Raw genomic sequence first — 18,717 nt, 5'->3', positions numbered from 1 at the left:
TGTCACCTTTCCCGACACGTCTGCTGCAGCTCATGGAGGGTAAAGCCCTGGAGGCTCCTTATGGGCGGTTATGGACGATTGCAGGCAGCGCCTCCATGCCCTGGATCAGCGGTGCCCCCTCCTGGGAACCCCCACGTTTCCAGTTTCTGTGAAGCTGCCTGTGAAAAACACGTTCACTCGCCTGTGAAAATGTAAACAGTTTAATAAAGGACTTTAATAAAAGTTTAATGGGAGACCAGGACCATGGAGCAAAGGTTATTACGGCTGGGTGCATCTTGGCACTCAGCCAGGAGCACCCTGTTACCTTCGGGGATCCCCTGAAATACCTTTCCCCTTACATCAGCCTGGGGCATATTCATAGACCCTCATGCACAGCAAACTTTTCCCCCAAAACTAGTTTACATCTTCCAAGAAGTGTTTAGCATGGCTCTTCCTTGGATCTGCCTTTTCAGAGCATGTGTGTTTCTTGGCTGTGGTTTTGGCTCCTTCTCTTTATCGCCTCCAGGTTTTGGGCCTTGGTGCACTCTGCCTTCAGACGGGGAGTGCTGATAGTTGGCAGATCTGTACAGGTGTCCTCATCCTGGGTGCATTGGATGTTATCCCATCCAAGCAGGAACTTTAGCACAAGCAGTCTTTTCACAAGCTTAATTAACGACAGAAATAAAAACTATAGAACAAAGTTACTTAAAAAACAGTCCCAGCCCATATTTGATCCCAGTCTGTGTGGTCCTGATCCATATGGTCCCAGAAACCTGGGATCCCAGTCCATACAGTCCCAGTCCATATTTGATCCCACTTCAGGCTATCCCAGTCTGGAGGGTTCTGATCCACACGATCCCCATCCATGTGATCCCAGCCCATATTTGATCCCAGTCCATCTTTGATCCCAGTCCATCTTTGATCCCAGTCTGTGGGGTCCTGCACACACTCCCAGGGTCTGGAATTCCAGTTCCCAGCCAGGAAAAAATCTTCCTGCCCTTGAACTTCCTTCCTATCCCCTCAACAAATTGCAATAAAATTATAAACAAAGAAATAATAATTGAAATTAAATAAATTATAATAAAAAAAAATCTCAACTCTTCTTTACAATACTCCAACAATGATTCAACTCAAACCAACAATAATTATTACTATAATATTACCAATGCATATAAATAAACAAATTATATATCAAGAAATACCTTTGGAAAATTTTAACTCGATGACTAATGTACTTTAGATAAAAAATATCTAAAGAATAGATATTTAAATATCTAAAGAATAGATATATAATTTCTCAGACATTTTAACCAAACAATTAAACTTTAATAACATCCTTAAGTACTCTTGAAAAATTAAAATTATTTTTAAAACATTAATTGTGTGTGGGTGGTTTTATTTTGATATTGGTTTTTGGATTGTTTGGGTTAGATGATTTAAAAATGGGACTTTTATAGGAATTGAATCAGCTGAGAAGGTGGCACTCTGCAAACAGAACTGACTGAAAATAAATGGGACAGAAATCAGTAACTCTGAAAGTTTTATTTGCTATCAAATACATCCCACACACCCAGCCCCACACAATCCCCATCCCACTGCTCCAAATTGGGATCCCACTTCTCCCAATCTCCTTCCAACCCCATCTCAACTTGACAGCTGTGGAATGGAGTGAGTTTGGCCTGGGATTGAATTTTTTGAGGAGGGAACAAGCAATCTGAGGTGGAATTGAGCCTTTTGGGGTTAAAATTCAGTTATTTTCAGTGGGATTTGCGTGGTTTTGAGGTGACTGTTCCATCCCAATGGACTTTTGGAGGACAGAGAGATGGAGAAGAGAAAAAAATTCAGGCCAAACCAAAGGACAAGCAGCCAGGTGTGTTCCCAACATGGATAACAGGGAATGTGAGTGACCAGGGCTGTGCCCAAAGTGCCTCCTCCAGTGGGGGATGGAGCTGCAGCAGCGCACGAAGCTCTTCCCGCACTCGGGGCACTCGCAGGGCTTCCCTTACCGGTGCCTCCGTTGGTGTTGAGTCAAGTGAGAGCTCCTGGAGAAGCTCTTCCCACACTGGGGACACTCGTAGGGTCTCTCCCCAGTGTGGATGCGCTTGTGAATGATGAGGTTGGAGTTGTGCTTGAATCCCTCCCAGCAGTCTGGGCAGCGGGAGGGCCTCTCCTCTGTGTGACTCGGAAAGTGCAGGAGGAGATGGAAGCTGGTCTGAAACCTCTTCCTGCATTTATCACACTCGTAGGGCCTCTCCCCATTGTGGATGCGCTGGTGCCTGAGGAGGTTGCAGTTGAGCTTGAATCCCTTCCCGGGGATTCAAGTCGGGGCATTGGAAGGGCCTCTCCTCTGTGTGACTCTGATAGTGCTGGAGGAGATGGGAGCTGGTCTGAAACCTCTTCCTGCAGTGATCACACTCGTAGGGCCGTTCCCCAGTGTGGGTCCTCTGGTGCCTGATCAGGTCGGAGTTCCACCTGAAGCTCTTCCCACACTCCACGCACGTGTGGGGCCTCTCCCCATCATGGAGCTGCTCATGGAGCACCAGCTCCGAGCTCTGGCTCCATCTCCGGCCGCCTTCCCGGCCCAGGCTGGCTCTTTCCCCCTCACATCCCCGCCATCTGCGTTTGCAGCCCCTCCTCATGCAGCATCTCCGGGCCTTTTCCTCCCCGTTGGCTTCCTGCGCCGTGGAGCCGCTCAAAACGGCCTCTGCCACCAGGTTCTGCCGCGGGCATTTGTCCTCCCTGCTCTCCATGCTCAGCTCCTGCTCTGGGCGAGGAAGGACAAGGACAGCATGGGATTTGTCTCCGTGCCACAGGCAAGGGCAACGAGATCCCCCCAGGGCTGTGCTGCAGCCGGGGGCCGTGCTGGGCTGGGAGATGGAGCAGCACAGAGGGGAAAGGGGCACTGACTTCCTCCTCACCTGTTTCAGTGTCCTGGGGCATCTTCCTCTTTCTCGCAGCCTCCCAGGGGTTGGCAATGGGAAATCCTGGTTTGGGGAAAACAAGGGATGAGCACGTTTGTAGGAGCATCAGGGGTAGCACAGTCGGGATGGACGGAGATGAGAGATCTCTGCAGCCAGGTCGTGGAACTTGCGGTTTATTGCAAAGGGCCTGGGTGCAGGGCCCTGCTTGGAGCTGCCAGCCACAGCTTGGAGCAGGCCTGAGAGAAGAGAGGGGGAGAGAGGATGAGAGGGTGAGAGAGTAAGAGGGTAAGAGTGTAAGAGAGTAAGGTTCCCGTTACAATAAAATGAATCTTCTTCTGTGTTGAATATTCTATTTCTCACTAACCATTCCAGTTCAAGACACAAATCCTTTAGCATTTACATACAGCCTATAAAAATCATTACATCACCATACTGTAATAAGAAGCAATACATTTGTTCATTAATTAAATCCATAGCTAAATAATTATACAATATAAAAGCAATAACTAAATAGCTAAAACCGCTTGATTCTTAAATGTGCAGCCACATATGGTTGCTTCGCTTGCAGGAATCATATAGTGCTTTGGGAATTCCTTGGTAAAGATATACCTTGTAAGGAAAAGTTCACCCAGAGGTCACAGAGGGAGGCCGTAACAACAATTCCTAAACGCGCAAGAATTGCTTAGGCTTGCAGGAATCGTATAGTGTTCTGAAAATTCCACTGTAAAGGTACGCCTTATAAGGAAAAGTTCAGTCAGCGGTTAAAGAGGAAGACTTGGAGCCTTCATCCCACAACCACCAGAAGGCAGAAAAAGACCCCCTAGCAACTGAACGAGCAAGCGCAAAAGACAGACCACGTCATCCCTGGACCCGGGAGAAGAAGGCAATAAAAGGTGAACTTTGGGGATAGGAACGGTGCGAGCCTAGAGGAGCGGAGACTCCCAGCCGCCCAGCGCTGAACTTTGCTTGCTCTCGCTTGCAAAATAATAAAAAAAAAGTATGATCCTTAAATCCAGTGAACTCGTTTATCACCATACTGTGTTACATTTTGAACCCTAAAAACTCCTCTTTGGACCCCTTCTGCTGAGCTAGTAGGGTCTGCTCTGACCCTTGGACCTGTCTGCAAGCAGTGGGAATTGTTTCTTCAGAAGGGGATTACCTTCAGTCAGGCCACACCATTGTTTTCCATTTGTTCAGTAACTAAGGTATCTAACAGCTTGCTTTCATTCCAATCCTGCTTATAGTTTCTATATTCTTAAAAGCTTTTGAGAATATAGTAACTATAAGCAAGATTGGAATGAAAGGCCAGACAATAATATTTATAAGGCTTTCCTGTTTCATCTACCCCAACACACGTTGAATTTGAAGGTCCCTCTGCCCCCCAGAAAACCCTCCCAAACACCAAGATTCAGCCCGGAAAAAGCCTCCCAGGAGTTCCCCGTCCCTGGCCCTTTCTCTCTGGTGTTCAGGGGTTCCCCCCTGTCCCAGCTGTTGGGGTCACCCTGGCATTGGGGATCCCCCTTCTCCTGGGTGCCTGCCCTGCCCAGGCTGCTGGCAGTGCCAGCAATCCCAAAAGCTCCCCCCTCTTGGCTCTCCCCATTTCGGGATGCTGGGGCTGTTTGGGCTCCCGGGCTCCCTTCTCCCCTCATTCTCTGCTCTGGGCTGCAGCGGCTCCAAGGAGTCCCCCCTGCCCCTCTCCAGGCTCTTGAGGCTCCCGCCAATGGCGGCGCTCCCCCCTCTCTGGCCTCCCCACTTTGGCCTCCTGGGGCACACAGGGCTCTGCTCCTCCAGGCTGCCTCTGCCGGCAGCCGCCACCGCCACCCCCCGATGTCCCCCCGAGGGGCCTTTTCCGCTCAGCCTTGGACGTCTTCATTCTCCAAACATCCCCCCAAAAAACCCAACCCAGGGACCCCCCGGGATATCTGGGCCGGGCTCCCCCTCCCCACTTACCTGCGCCATGGGGGGGGCGATGATACCACAGGTGGGGGCTGCGAATTCAGGCAGGGCTCGAGACCGCGTGGTTCCCGCAGCTCAGCCTTGATCCGCCCTTGTCCTTCCTCTTCCTCTTCCGTCCGCTCCTCCTCTGTCTCATCTCCCCCTCCTTCTTCTCCTCCTCCATCCCTCCTCCCTCTCCTCCTTCTCCCCCCTAACCCCGCCTCCTTCCCTCCTCTTTCTCCTCCCGCTCCTCCTCTTCCATCCCACCCCCATCTCCTCTTCCATCCCGCACCTTCCATTCCTTCTCCTCCTCCTCCTCCCTAACCCCACCTCCTTCTCCTCCTTCCATCGCTGCTCTCTCTCCACCTCCATCCCGCCCCTTCCATCCCTCCTGCCTTTTCTCCTCCCCCCTAACCCCGCCTCCTCCTCCCCCTCCATCCCTGCCCTTCCCTCCCTCCTCCTCCTCCCCCAGCAGCAGCCACACCCTCGGTGCCCCGTTCCCGCAGCCCTCGCAGCCCGCGGCAGGAGCGGCGATGGAGCCGGGCCAGGTCGGCACGGGCAGCGCGGGGCTCTCGGCTGCTCCCAGCCGCTGCGGGCGGGGGGAACCCGGCCCGGGCCAAAGGAGAGGCAAACTGGGCAAACTGGGGGCTGCACATCCAAACTGGGCCTTGCTGGGGACCCTGCCTGGCCACTGCCAGCCCTTGGGGCTCCTCTCGGCACATCCGCCAGGGGGGAACGCACACAGGCCTGGGGGATCCCAGCAGTGGCAGCACTGCCAGGGACTGGGCTGCACTGGGATCGTACTGGGACTGACTGGGGCTGTACTGGCTTTGTACTGACATCAGACTGGGATCGTACTGGGAGTGACTGGGGCTGTACTGGCTTTGTAGTGCCATTATAATGGGATCATACTGCCATACCAGGGCAGACTGTGATTGCACTGATGGATACTGGGATCGTACTGGGAGTGAGTAGGAGCCTGTGGGGGGCACTTGAGACCATGTTAGGGACAAATGGGATATACTGGGATGAACTGGGATGGTGCTGAGTGTGACTGGGAGTAGCTGTGAGGAACTGGGGACATGCTAGGAGCAACTGGGAGGAACTGGGAGTGAATGGGTGCATGCTGGGAGTGATTGGAAACTGCTGGGGTTATACTGGGATGAACTGGGATCATGCTGGAGCTGACTGGGATCATTCTGGCAGTGAGTGCCACTACACTGAGGCTGACTGGGAGTGCTTGGGAGCAAATAGGATCATACTGGAAGGAACTGGAAAGATGCTGGAGGGAACTGGGCTACACTGGGAGATACTGGGAGTGACTGGAAGGAAAGTGAGGGTGAAAGAGAGCAACTGGAACCATGTGGAGCACAACTGGTTCATACTGGCAGGGACTGGGAGCACACTGGGCTCATCTCTGGATCATACTGGGAGGGACTGGACTAATACTGGGAGGATCTGAGAGGGACTGGGAGCACACCCTGCACATCATCCCCCAGACTGGGCCTGACTGGGAGCAACTGGGAGCACGCTGGCAGCAAATGGCATCATACTGGGACTGACTGGGTTGATCTAGGAAGCAACTGGAACCACGCTGGAGGCAGCTGGGACCATACTGGGAGAGACTGGAAGCAACTGGGATTATACTGGGACCACCCTGGGAGGGCTGGCATGTGACTGGGATCAAACTGGAGCTTACTGGGATCATACTGGGGTTGAAAGGGAGCGACTGGGATCACACTTTGGGCTACTGGGAGCAGCTGAGGGAAACTGGGATGATGCTGCAAGCAAACTGGAGGAACTGGGAAGGAGTGGATGCCTGCTGTAGGCAACTGGGATCTACTGGGCATGACTGGGGGATCATACTGGGAGAACTGACACCTTACTGGGGCCACTGGCAGTGCCTGGAAATGACTGCAGACATGCTGGGGGCAACTGGGATATACTGGGAGTGTCTGGAACCATACTGAGGGGACTGGAACCACACTGGGAACAACTGGGACCATGCTTGGGAGAACTGGGACCACACTGGGGGCAACTGGGTGGGAGTGGGATCATACTGGGAGGGACTGGGATCATATGGGGAGTGACTGGGACTATAGCAGGGACACCTGGATTCAACTGGGACCATACTGGGAGTGTCTGTAACCATTGGGGAGTGATGGAAGCACACTGGGAACAGCTGGGCCCATGCTGGGAGCAACTGGAGTCACTCTGAGGGTGACTGGAATCATGCTGGGATTGACTGGGAGCAACTGGAATGGAGCTGAAAGCAACTGGGAGGAAGTGGGAGTGACTGGGAACACGCTTGAAGCAACCGGGATAAACTGGGAGAGACACTGAGTTACTGGGATCATACTTGAGGGTACTGGGTCATGCTGGCATTGACAGAGAGCAACTGGGATCACACTGGAGGCACTGGAATTGTACTGGGAGTGTCTGGGAGCAACTGGGATTAGACTGCAAGTGGCTGGGATCATACTGGGAGTGGCTACAACCATACTGGGATTAGAGTGGGTGTGATTGGACCCTGACTGGGGGTTACTGGGAGCTACCAGGCCCATCCTGAAAGCTGACTGGGGACTTAATTAGCAGAGCTGGGAGCAACTGGGGTAAAACTGGGGGCAAGTGAAACACGCTGAGGTAATGGGGAGTGCCTGGCAATGACTGCCAGAATGTTCAGGGCAACTGGGATAGACTGGGAGGGTCTCTGACCATCCAAGTGGTGATTGGGACCAAACTGGGAGTGACTGGGAAGGTGTTGGGGGAATTGGGAACATACTGGGGTCAAGTGGGAGTGACCGGGGCCCTGCTAGGAGAGACTGGGATCATAGTGGCAGTGCCTAGGACTATGCTAGGGACAACTGGGAGAACTGGGAACACACTGGATGAAAGTGCGAGGAACTGGGAGCAACTGGGACTGTGCTGGTAGTAAATTGCATGATCATACGGAAGGACTGGCAGGGACTGTCTTCATACTGGGAGCAACTGGAATCCTGCAGGGAGTGAGGGGATGTGACCAGGATTATACTGGGAGTGCCCAGGCCTATACTGGGAGCAAGTGGGCTCATACGGGGAGCAGCCACTGCCTGAACCTGGACCCCCCAAAAACACCTCCCAGGGCCCCCTGATGTCCCCCTGAGGGCCATCTGCGGCTCGGCTTTGGAGCCCTGCCAGCTGCAAACATCCTCCCCAAAAAACCCCAAACTCAGGCACCCCCCGGGATATTTGGGCCGTGCTCCCGCTGCCCGGGCACCAGCAAAATGGGGGGCGATGCTTCTGGGACTGCGGCGCCTCCAGGGAGCGCCCAGGCCACGAGATTCTCCCTCTCCTCTTGTGCTGCGGCCGCTCGGCCTCTTCCTCCCTCCCTGCTCCTCCTCCCCTGTTCCTGAAGGCCGAACTGTGAGAGCAAATGGGGCAGGGAAAGGCCGGAACCGTGAGGGGAAAGGGGGCGAGGAAAGGGCGGGAACCGTGAGGGGAAAGGGGGCGGGGAAAGGGCGGGAACCGTGAGGGGAAAGGGGGTGGGGAAAGGGCGGGAACCGTGAGGGGAAAGGGGCGGGCTCAGGCCAAGGGCGGGAACCGTGAGGGGACACTCTGGGAGGCGGCACCCTGCAAACAGAACTGCAACGGACTGAACAAGAACGGGAAAGAAATCAGTAAGTCTGAGAGTTTTATTTGCCATCAAATACATCCCACACACCCAGCCCCACACAATCCCCATCCCACCTGTCCAAAAAGGGATCACACCTCTGCCTGTCTCCTCCCAAACCCATCTAAGCCTGGTGGCTCTGGAATCGAGTGAGTTTGGCATGGAATTGAGGTTTTCTGTGGTGGGAATGAGCTCTTTTGGGGTAATATTGAGCTGTTTTCAGTGGGATTAGGGTTGTTTTGAGGTGACAGATCCATCCCTCTTGGCTTTTGGAATGCAAAGAGATGGAGAAGAGAGAAACATTAAGGTGAAAAAAAAAGGAAAACAAGCCACGTGTGTTCCTAACATGGACCACAGGGACTGTGGCTCACCAGGGTTATGCCCAAAGTGCCTCCTCCAGTGGGGGATGGAGCTGCAGCAGTGCACAAAGCTCTTCCCGCACTCGGGGCATTCGCAGGGCTTCCCTTACCGGTGCCTCCGTTGGTGTCGGGTCAAGTTAGAGCTCCTGGAGAAGCTCTTCCCACACTGGGGACACTCATAGGGTCTCTCCCCAGTGTGGATGCGCTGGTGAATGATGAGATGGGAGTTGTGCTTGAATCCCTTCCCACAGTTGGGGCAGCGGAATGGCCTCTCCTCTGTGTGAATCCGATAGTGCCGGAGGAGATGGGAGCTGGTCTGAAACCTCTTCCTGCATTTATCACACTCGTAGGGCCTCTCCCCTGTGTGGATGCGCCGGTGCCTGACGAGGGTGGAGTTGTGCTTGAATCCCTTCCCACAGTCGGGGCATTGGAAGGGCGTCTCCTCTGTGTGACTCGGAAAGTGCAGGAGGAGATGGAAGCTGGTCAGAAACCTCTTCCTGCATTTATCACACTCGTAGGGCCTCTCCCCTGTGTGGGTCATCTGGTGCCTGATTAGGTCAGATCTCTGGCTGAAGCGCATCCCACACTCCCCACACTCACAGGGTCTCTCCCCAGTGTGGATCCTCTGGTGCTTTATAAGGGCAGAGCTCCTCCTGAAGGTCTTCCCACACTCCCCACACTCGTAGGGCCGTTCCCCAGTGTGGGTCCTCTGGTGCATGATCAGGTCGGAGTTCCACCTGAAGCTCTTCCCACACTCCCCACACTCGCAGGGCCGTTCCCCAGTGTGGAGCCTCTGATGCTGGAACAGGTTCCCTTTGTGTCCAAAGCTCTTCCCACATTCCACACATTGGTAGGGCCGTTCCCCAGTGTGGATGCGCCGGTGCCTGACGAGGGTGTAGTTGCGTTGGAATCCCTTCCCACAGTCAGGGCAGTGGAAGGGCCTCTCCTCTGTGTGACTCTGATAGTGCCGGAGGAGATGGGAGCTGGTCTGAAACCTCTTCCTGCAGTGATCACACTCGTAGGGCCGTTCCCCAGTGTGGGTCCTCTGGTGCCTGATCAGGTCGGAGTTCCACCTGAAGCTCTTCCCACACTCCACGCACATGTGGGGCTTCTCCCCATCATGGAGCTGCTCATGGAGCACCAGCTCCGAGCTCTGGCTCCATCTCCAGCCACCCTCCCGGCCCAGGCTGGCTCTTTTCCCCTCACATCCCCGCCATCTGCGTTTGCAGCCCCTCCTCGTGCGGCATCTCCGGGCCTTTTCCTCCCCGTTGGCTTCCTGCGCCGTGGAGCCGCTCAAAACGGCCTCTGCCACCAGGTTCTGCCACGGGCATTTGTCCTCCCTGCTCTCCATGCTCAGCTCCTGCTCTGGGCGAGGAAGGACAAGGACAGCATGGGATTTGCCTCCGTGCCACAGGCAAGGGCAATGAGATCCCCCCAGGGCATCCCCGGCAGGACGGCACTGCCCCCCGATGTCCCCCCGAGGGGCCTTTTCTGCTCAGCCTTGGACGTCTTCATTCTCCAAACATCCCCCCAAAAACCCAACCCAGAGACCCCCCGGGATATCCGGGCCGGGCTCCCCCTCCCCGCTCAGCTGCGCCATGGGGGGGGCGATGATCCCACAGGTGGGGGCTGCGAATTCAGGAAGGGCTCGAGACCTCCTGGTTCCCGCAGCTCAACCTTGATCCATCCTTGTCCCTCCTCTTCCATCCCCGCTCATCATCCTCCTCCTCGCTAACCCCACCTCCTTCACCTTCTCCCCCCTCCTCTTCCATAGCCCCATCTCCCCCTTCCTAACCCCGCCTCCTCCTTCCCCTCCATCTCTGCCCTCCTCCTCCTGCTAAGCCTTGATCTGCCTTCATCCCTCCTCTTCCTCTCACTCCTCCTCTTATCTCCACCTCCTTCTTCTCCTCCATCCTTCCTCCCTCTCCTCCCCCCCCTCACCCCGCATCCTTCATTACTCTTTCTCCTCCTGCTCCTCCTCTTCCATCCCCCCTCCTCCTCATCCCCTGTCTTATTTCCCACCTCCTTCTTCTCTTCCATCTCGCCCCTTCCATCCCTTCTCCTCCTTCTCCGCCCTAACCCCACCTCCTTCTCCTCCTTCCATCGCTGCTCTCTCTCCGCCTTCATCCCTCCCCCTCCTCCCCCTTAACCCCGCCTCCTCCTCCCCCTCCATCCCTGCCCTTCCCTCCCTCCTCCTCCTCCCCCAGCAGCAGCCACACCCTCGGTGCCCCGTTCCCGCAGCCCTCGCAGCCCGCGGCAGGAGCGGCGATGGAGCCGGGCCAGGTCGGCATGGGCAGCGCGGGGCTCTCGGCTGCTCCCAGCCGCTGCGGGCGGGGGGAACCCGGCCCGGGCCAAAGGAGAGGCAAACTGGGCAAACTGGGGGCTGCACATCCAAACTGGGCCTTGCTGGGGACCCTGCCTGGCCCCTGCCAGCCCTTGGGGCTCCTCTCGGCACATCGCCAGGGGGCAACGCACACAGGCCTGGGGGATCCCAGCAGTGGCAGCACTGCCAGGGACTGGGCTGCACTGGGATCGTACTGGGAGTGTATTGGGGCTGTACTGGGGGGACTGGAACCACACTGGGAACAACTGGGACCACACTAGGGACAACTGGGAGTGAGTGGGACCATGCTGGGAGGGACTGGGATCATATGGGGAGTGACTGGGACTATAGCAGGGGCAACTGGGTCCAACTGGGACCATCCTGGGAGTGTCTGTAACCATAGGGGAGTGATGGAAGCACACTGGGAACAGCTGGGCCCATGCTGGGAGCAACTGGGATCACACTGGGGGCACTGGCATCAGACTGGGAGTGACTGGGAGCAACTGGGATTAGACTGCAAGGGACTGGGATCATACTGGGAGTGGCTACACTCATACTGGGATTATACTGGGCATGAATGGAACCTGACTGGGGCTTCCTGGGAGCTACTGGGCCCATGTTGGGAGGAAAATGTGACACACTGGGAGCAACTGGGATCGGCTGGAAGGTTCTGGAACCATGCTGAGAGGACTGAGACTACAACTGGGGCAACTGGGATCATACTGGGAGCAACTGGGGCCACCCTTTGAGCAACAGATAGAAACTGGGATGATGCTAGAGGAAACTGGGAGGAACTGGAAAAGACTGGGATCATTCTGAGGTAACTCAAACATACTGGGAGTGTCTCTAACCATCCTGGGGGCACTGGAACCACACTGGGAACAGCTGGGATCATGCTGGGAGCAACTGGGACGATGCTGGGGGAAACTGAATCTACCCTGGAGGCAACTGGGCACGACTGGGACCCTGCTGGGAGGGACTGGGACTATTCTTGGGGCAACTGGGATCATCATGGGAGGAACTGGGAACAGCTGGAATTATGCTGGGAGCAACTGGGATCACACTGGGATCCCAGTGAGAGCAGCTGAGTCCATGCTGGGTTACACTGGGATCTCATTGAGAGCAACTGGAATCACACTGGGATTGACTGGGAGTGGCTGGTTTTGTGGATTTTGGGGGTTTGGATTTTGGGGGATTTTCTTGGCATTTTGAGGGGGAATTTTTCTGGGGGCGTTTGGGGATTTATTGAAATTTTTTGTGGCTTTTACTGGTATTTTCTTAGGATTTTTTGGGATTCTCAGAAATTCCGGGGGTTTTATTGGGATTTTTAGGAGATTTTGCGGCATTTTATTGGAATTGTGGTGGCATTTAGTGGGATTCCTTGGGGATTTTGGGGATTTTTGGGATTTGGGAGGGATTTGAAGGTTTTTGTGGGGATTTTTGGGTGTTGCCAGGATTACTTTGGGTCTTGTGGGAGATTTTGTGGGGCTTTTAATGGTTTTGGGGACATTTTCTGGGGATTTGCAAAGTTTAATTTGGATTTTTGGGGTTATTGGGATTTCAAAGGATTTTGTGAGCTTTTATTGCGATTCTAGGGTGTTCTAATGGGATTTCAAGAGATTTAATTGGGATTTAGTGGGTTTTATTGGGACTTTTGTGGCTTTTAAGGAGGTTTTGGTGCCTCTCAGCCCTTCCCCAAGCCAGGGAATGCCCCCTAAAATTCCACTAAAACCCCACAAAATCCCCAAAAAATTACAAGAAAACCCTCAAAAACCCCAGAGAATCTCTTAAAATCCCAGTAGAACACAAGAATATTTTAAAAAACTCACTAAATTTTTCAATAAATCCTTCCCCAAAACACCCCCACAACCCCAAGAAAACACCCAAAATCCAAAACCCCCCAAATCAACAAAAACCCCCCAAAATCACACAACCATCTCAAACCTCAACAATTCTCCCAAAAACCCCAATGATTCCCCCCAAGCTCCCAACAAAATCCCCCAAAGCACAAAAAAGCCACCTCCAAATCCCCAAAAACCCTCTCAAAACCCCAAAATCCCCACAAATCCCCCCAGACTCAGTGGGGCCGTCCTGGATCAGGGGGCACCGGCCGGTGGAACAGGAGCCACTTCAGGGGGCCCTGGGAGCTTTTTGGGGAGGGGGCACCGTGGGAGACCCCCCAAAAACGGGGGGGGGGGGGGAACCCCTGCAGTGCCCCCTCCCCCCGAAACCCCCAGACCCCGGTTCAGGGTGGGCCTGGGACCCCCTGGGACCCCCAAATCTTCCCCGGGACTCCTCCAGGAACCCCAAACCCCCCAGAGCCCCCCAAGGTTTGCCCAGGACCACTCTGGATCCCCAAACCCTCCCCAGGACCCCCAAAACCTCCGCAGGACCCTCAATCCCCCCCCCAGTTCTCCCCAAAATTCACCCCAGACCCACCTGAGACGCCCCCAAATCCATCAAACTGCCCCAAATCCCCCTCAGACCCCTCAATCCCCCCAAACCTCATGAAATCGCCTCAGACTCCTCGAAATTCCCCAGACCCACCTCAGAACCGCCCAGATCCACTCATAACCGCCCAGTTCCTCTCGCAATCCCCCAAAATCCCCTCAGACTCTCCCAATTTCCCTCAGTTCCCCCTAAACCCACCTGAGAACGCTCCAGACTCTCTCAAGCTCCCCCCAAACCCACCGCACACCCTCGTGTTTCCCGTCAAGGGCCCCAAAAATCCCCAATTTCCCCTCAGACCCACCCCAAACCCCCCCAGTTTGCCCCCGGCCCCACCTCAGCTCCGCTCTCCCTCACAATCTCGCGCCTCCACCGCGTGTTCGGGCTCCCAGCAATAGCGGCGCGCCCCGCCCCGAACCAACCAATCAGCGCGCCTCACGTCCCGAACTAACCAATCACGGCGCAGCTCCCTCAGCAATGCCCGCCTCCCCCGTGCCGTCCAAGCCAATCAGAGGCGAGCCGGAAGCGGCGCCCCCTTCCCCGCTGCCGCCGGGACCCCCCGGGCTCGGGACAGGAGCGGAAGGGGCCTGAGAGGGGATCGGGGGGGGGGGGGGGGGGCGGGGGAGGATCCGGGGGGTCTGGGGAGGCTTTGGGGAGGGGTCCGGGGGTTTGGGGGGGTCTGGGGAGGGGTCCTGGGGCATTGTGGGGGGACCTGGGGGGTGCGGATGGGTCCTAAGAGGGGTCTCGGGAGGGCGGGGGGGGGTCGTGGGAGGGTCTGAGGGGGTTTTGAGGAGGGGTCGTAGGAAGGTCTTGGGAATGTCTGGGGGTGTTGGGATGGTCCTGGGGGAATTTGGGGAGGGCTCTGGGGGGTCCTGAGGGTGTCCTGGGAGGGTTTTGGAGGTTCTGGAGAGGGGCTTTGGGGGCTCTGGAAGGGTTTTGGGAGAGGGTCTGGTGGGGGGGATTTTGGGGAGAGGTCCTGGCGGGATCTGGGGAGGGGCTGGGGGAGCCTGAGTTGGGTTTGGGGAGGGGTCTGGAGGGTCCTGGGTGGGGTCTTGGGAAGGGTCTGGGGGGTCTCAGGGGACATCGTGAGCTGGGCCCCATTGGAGTCTGGGGTCTCTCAGGGGGGTCCTGGGCCAACCCTGGGGGGCTCTGGGGGTCCCGGGGGAGATTTGGGGGTCCCGGGGGGTCCCAGGCCCACCCTGAACCGGGGTCTGGGGGTTTCGGGGGGAGGGGGCACTGCAGGGGTTCCCCCCCCCCCCCGTTTTTGGGGGGTCTCCCATGGTGCCCCCTCCCCAAAAAGGTCCCAGGGCCCCCTGAAGTGGCTCCTGTTCCACCGGCCGGTGCCCCCTGATCCAGGACGGCCCCACTGAGTCTGGGGGGATTTGTGGGGATTTTGGGGTTTTGAGAGAGTTTTTGGGGATTTGGAGGTGGCTTTTTTGTGCTTTGGGGGATTTTGTTGGGAGTTTGGGGGGAATCATTGGGGTTTTTGGGGAGAATTGTTGAGGTTTGAGATGGTTGTGTGATTTTGGGGGGTTTTTGTTGATTTGGGGGGTTTTGGATTTTGGGTGTTTTCTTGGGGTTGTGGGGGTGTTTTGGGGAAGGATTTATTGAAAAATTTAGTGAGTTTTTTAAAATATTCTTGTGTTCTACTGGGATTTTAAGAGATTCTCTGGGGTTTTTGAGGGTTTTCTTGTAATTTTTGGGGATTTTGTGGGGTTTTAGTGGAATTTTAGGGGGGCTTTGGGGCATTCCCTGGGTGTGGGGAAGGGCTGAGAGGCACCAAAACCTCCTTAAAAGCCACAAAAGTCCCAATAAAACCCACTAAATCCCAATTAAATCTCTTGAAATCCCATTAGAACACCCTAGAATCGCAATAAAAGCTCACAAAATCCTTTGAAATCCCAATAACCCCAAAAATCCAAATTAAACTCCGCAAATCCCCAGAAAATGTCCCCAAAACCATTAAAAGCCCCACAAAATCTCCCACAAGACCCAAAGTAATCCTGGCAACACCCAAAAATCCCCACAAAAACCTTCAAATCCCTCCCAAATCTCAAAAATCCCCAAAATCCCCAAGGAATCCCACTAAATGCCACCACAATTCCAATAAAATGCCGCAAAATCTCCTAAAAATCCCAATAAAACCCCCGGAATTTCTGAGAATCCCAAAAAATCCTAAGAAAATACCAGTAAAAGCCACAAAAAATTTCAATAAATCCCCAAACGCCCCCAGAAAAATTCCCCCTCAAAATGCCAAGAAAATCCCCCAAAATCCAAACCCCCAAAATCCACAAAACCAGCCACTCCCAGTCAATCCCAGTGTGATTCCAGTTGCTCTCAATGAGATCCCAGTGTAACCCAGCATGGACTCAGCTGCTCTCACTGGGATCCAAGTGTGATCCCAGTTGCTCCCAGCATAATTCCAGCTGTTCCCAGTTCCTCCCATGATGATCCCAGTTGCCCCAAGAATAGTCCCAGTCCCTCCCAGCAGGGTCCCAGTCGTGCCCAGTTGCCTCCAGGGCAGATTCAGTTTCCCCCAGCATCGTCCCAGTTGCTCCCAGCATGATCCCAGCTGTTCCCAGTGTGGTTCCAGTGCCCCCAGGATGGTTAGAGACACTCCCAGTATGTTTGAGTTACCTCAGAATGATCCCAGTCTTTCCCAGTTCCTCCCAGTTTCCTCTAGCATCATCCCAGTTTCTATCTGTTGCTCAAAGGGTGGCCCCAGTTGCTCCCAGGATGATCCCAGTTGCCCCAGTTGTAGTCTCAGTCCTCTCAGCATGGTTCCAGAACCTTCCAGCCGATCCCAGTTGCTCCCAGTGTGTCACATTTTCCTCCCAACATGGGCCCAGTAGCTCCCAGTAACCCCCAGTCAGGTTCCATTCACACCCAGTATAATGCCAGTATGAGTGTAGCCACTCCCAGTATGATCCCAGTCCCTTGCAGTCTAATCCCAGTTGCTCCCAGTCACTCCCAGTCTGATGCCAGTGCCCCCAGTGTGATCCCAGTTGCTCCCAGCATGGGCCCAGCTGTTCCCAGTGTGCTTCCATCACTCCCCTATGGTTACAGACACTCCCAGGATGGTCCCAGTTGGACCCAGTTGCTCCTGCTCTAGTCCCAGTCCCTCCCCATATGATCCCAGTCCCTCCCAGCATGGTCCCACTCACTCCCAGTTGCCCCCAGTGTGGTCCCAGTTCTCCCCAGCATGGTCCCAGTTGTTCCCAGTGTGGTTCCAGTCCCCCCAGGATGGTTCCAGACACTCCCAGTATATCCCAGTTGCCCCCAGCATGTCTGCAGTCATTCCCAGGCACTGCCAGTGGCCCCAGTAAGGTGTCAGTTATCCCAGTATGATCCCCCCGTCATGCCCAGTAGATCCCAGTTGCCTACAGCAGGCATCCACTCCTTCCCAGTTCCTCCAGTTTGCTTGCAGCATCATCCCAGTTTCCCTCAGCTGCTCCCAGTAGCCCAAAGTGTGATCCCAGTCGCTCCCTTTCAACCCCAGTATGATCCCAGTAAGCTCCAGTTTGATCCCAGTCACATGCCAGCCCTCCCAGGGTGGTCCCAGTATAATCCCAGTTGCTTCCAATCTCTCCCAGTATGGTCCCAGCTGCCTCCAGCGTGGTTCCAGTTGCTTCCTAGATCAACCCAGTCAGTCCCAGTATGATGCCATTTGCTGCCAGCGTGCTCCCAGTTGCTCCCAGTCAGGCCCAGTCTGGGGGATGATGTGCAGGGTGTGCTCCCAGTCCCTCTCAGATCCTCCCAGTGTTAGTCCAGTCCCTCCCAGTATGATCCAGAGATGAGCCCAGTGTGCTCCCAGTCCCTGCCAGTATGAACCAGTTGTGCTCCACATGGTTCCAGTTGCTCTCTTTCACCCTCACTTTCCTTCCAGTCACTCCCAGTATCTCCCAGTGTAGCCCAGTTCCCTCCAGCATCTTTCCAGTTCCTTCCAGTATGATCCTATTTGCTCCCAAGCACTCCCAGTCAGCCTCAGTGTAGTGGCACTCACTGCCAGAATGATCCCAGTCAGCTCCAGCATGATCCCAGTTCATCCCAGTATAACCCCAGCAGTTTCCAATCACTCCCAGCATGCACCCATTCACTCCCAGTTCCTCCCAGTTGCTCCTAGCATGTCCCCAGTTCCTCACAGCTGCTCCATCCCAGTCACACTCAGCACCATCCCAGTCACTCCCAGTATATCCCATTTGCCCCTAACGTGGTCTCAATTGCCTCCTGCAGGCTCCTACTCTCTCCCAGTATGATTCCAGTACGATCCCAGTATCCATCAGTGCGATCACAGTCTGCCCTGGCATGGCAGTACGATCCCAGTATGATGTCAGTACAAACCCAGTCCCATCCCAGCATGATACCAGTATAATATCAATAGAAACCTAGAATTGTCCCAGTCACTGCCAGTACAATGCCAGTATATTCCCAGCCACTCCCAGTACAATCCAAGTACACAGCCAATACGTCCCCGTACATTCCCCATATGATCCCAGTATGATCCCAGTACAAAGCCAGTACAGTCCCAGTCACTCCCAGTATGATCCCAGTCTGATGTCAGTACAAAGCCAGTACAGCCCCAGTCAGTCCCAGTACGATCCCAGTGCAGCCCAGTCCCTGGCAGTGCTGCCACTGCTGGGATCCCCCAGGCCTGTGTGCGTTCCCCCCTGGCGGATGTGCCGAGAGGAGCCCCAAGGGCTGGCAGGGGCCAGGCAGGGTCCCCAGCAAGGCCCAGTTTGGATGTGCAGCCCCCAGTTTGCCCAGTTTGCCTCTCCTTTGGCCCGGGCCGGGTTCCCCCCGCCCGCAGCGGCTGGGAGCAGCCGAGAGCCCCGCGCTGCCCATGCCGACCTGGCCCGGCTCCATCGCCGCTGCTGCCGCGGGCTGCGAGGGCTGCGGGAACGGGGCACCGAGGGTGTGGCTGCTGCTGGGGGAGGAGGAGGAGGGAGGGAAGGGCAGGGATGGAGGGGGAGGAGGAGGCGGGGTAAGGGGGGAGGAACAGGAGAAGGGATGGAAGGGGCGGGATGAAAGAGGAGATGGGGGTGGGGATAAGACAGGGGAAGAGGAGGAGGGGGGATGGAAGAGGAGGAGCGGGAGGAGAAAGAG

At 55.4% G+C, this 18,717-nt stretch overlaps 2 protein-coding genes and 1 long non-coding RNA gene across 4 annotated transcripts in view; all 3 read right to left on the bottom strand.

The window, feature by feature from the left end:
- LOC143696074 (uncharacterized) overlaps positions 1 to 18,626 on the bottom strand; it is a 54,022-nt gene extending 35,396 nt beyond the window's left edge. The window contains exon 1 of one of the 2 annotated variants that reach the window (XR_013185500.1): positions 18,463 to 18,626. This is a non-coding gene — a long non-coding RNA (uncharacterized LOC143696074). The remainder of the gene's footprint in view (positions 1 to 18,462) is intronic. The other variant, XR_013185497.1, reaches the window with a different exon arrangement.
- Positions 1,298 to 5,007, bottom strand: LOC143696070 (uncharacterized). Its single transcript, XM_077191285.1, is given in 4 exon segments — positions 1,298 to 2,296; positions 2,298 to 2,738; positions 2,898 to 2,963; positions 4,851 to 5,007. Coding segments are annotated over 4 exon segments (831 nt in total). The 5' UTR covers positions 4,860 to 5,007; the 3' UTR covers positions 1,298 to 1,981.
- On the bottom strand, positions 8,493 to 10,899 carry LOC143696061 (uncharacterized). The gene is made up of 2 exons (XM_077191273.1): positions 10,866 to 10,899; positions 8,493 to 10,203 (listed from the first exon to the last, which is right to left on the bottom strand). Exons 1-2 carry the CDS (start codon positions 10,881 to 10,883, stop codon positions 8,950 to 8,952), a joined length of 1,272 nt encoding a protein of 423 aa, XP_077047388.1. The 5' UTR covers positions 10,884 to 10,899; the 3' UTR covers positions 8,493 to 8,949.
- Positions 18,627 to 18,717: the final 91 nt, after the last annotated feature.

Source organism: Agelaius phoeniceus, chromosome 28 (genome assembly GCF_051311805.1).
Source record: "Agelaius phoeniceus isolate bAgePho1 chromosome 28, bAgePho1.hap1, whole genome shotgun sequence".
In the NCBI taxonomy this organism is placed as follows: domain Eukaryota; kingdom Metazoa; phylum Chordata; class Aves; order Passeriformes; family Icteridae; genus Agelaius; species Agelaius phoeniceus.
This window is presented reverse-complemented; position numbering and strand designations above follow the sequence as displayed.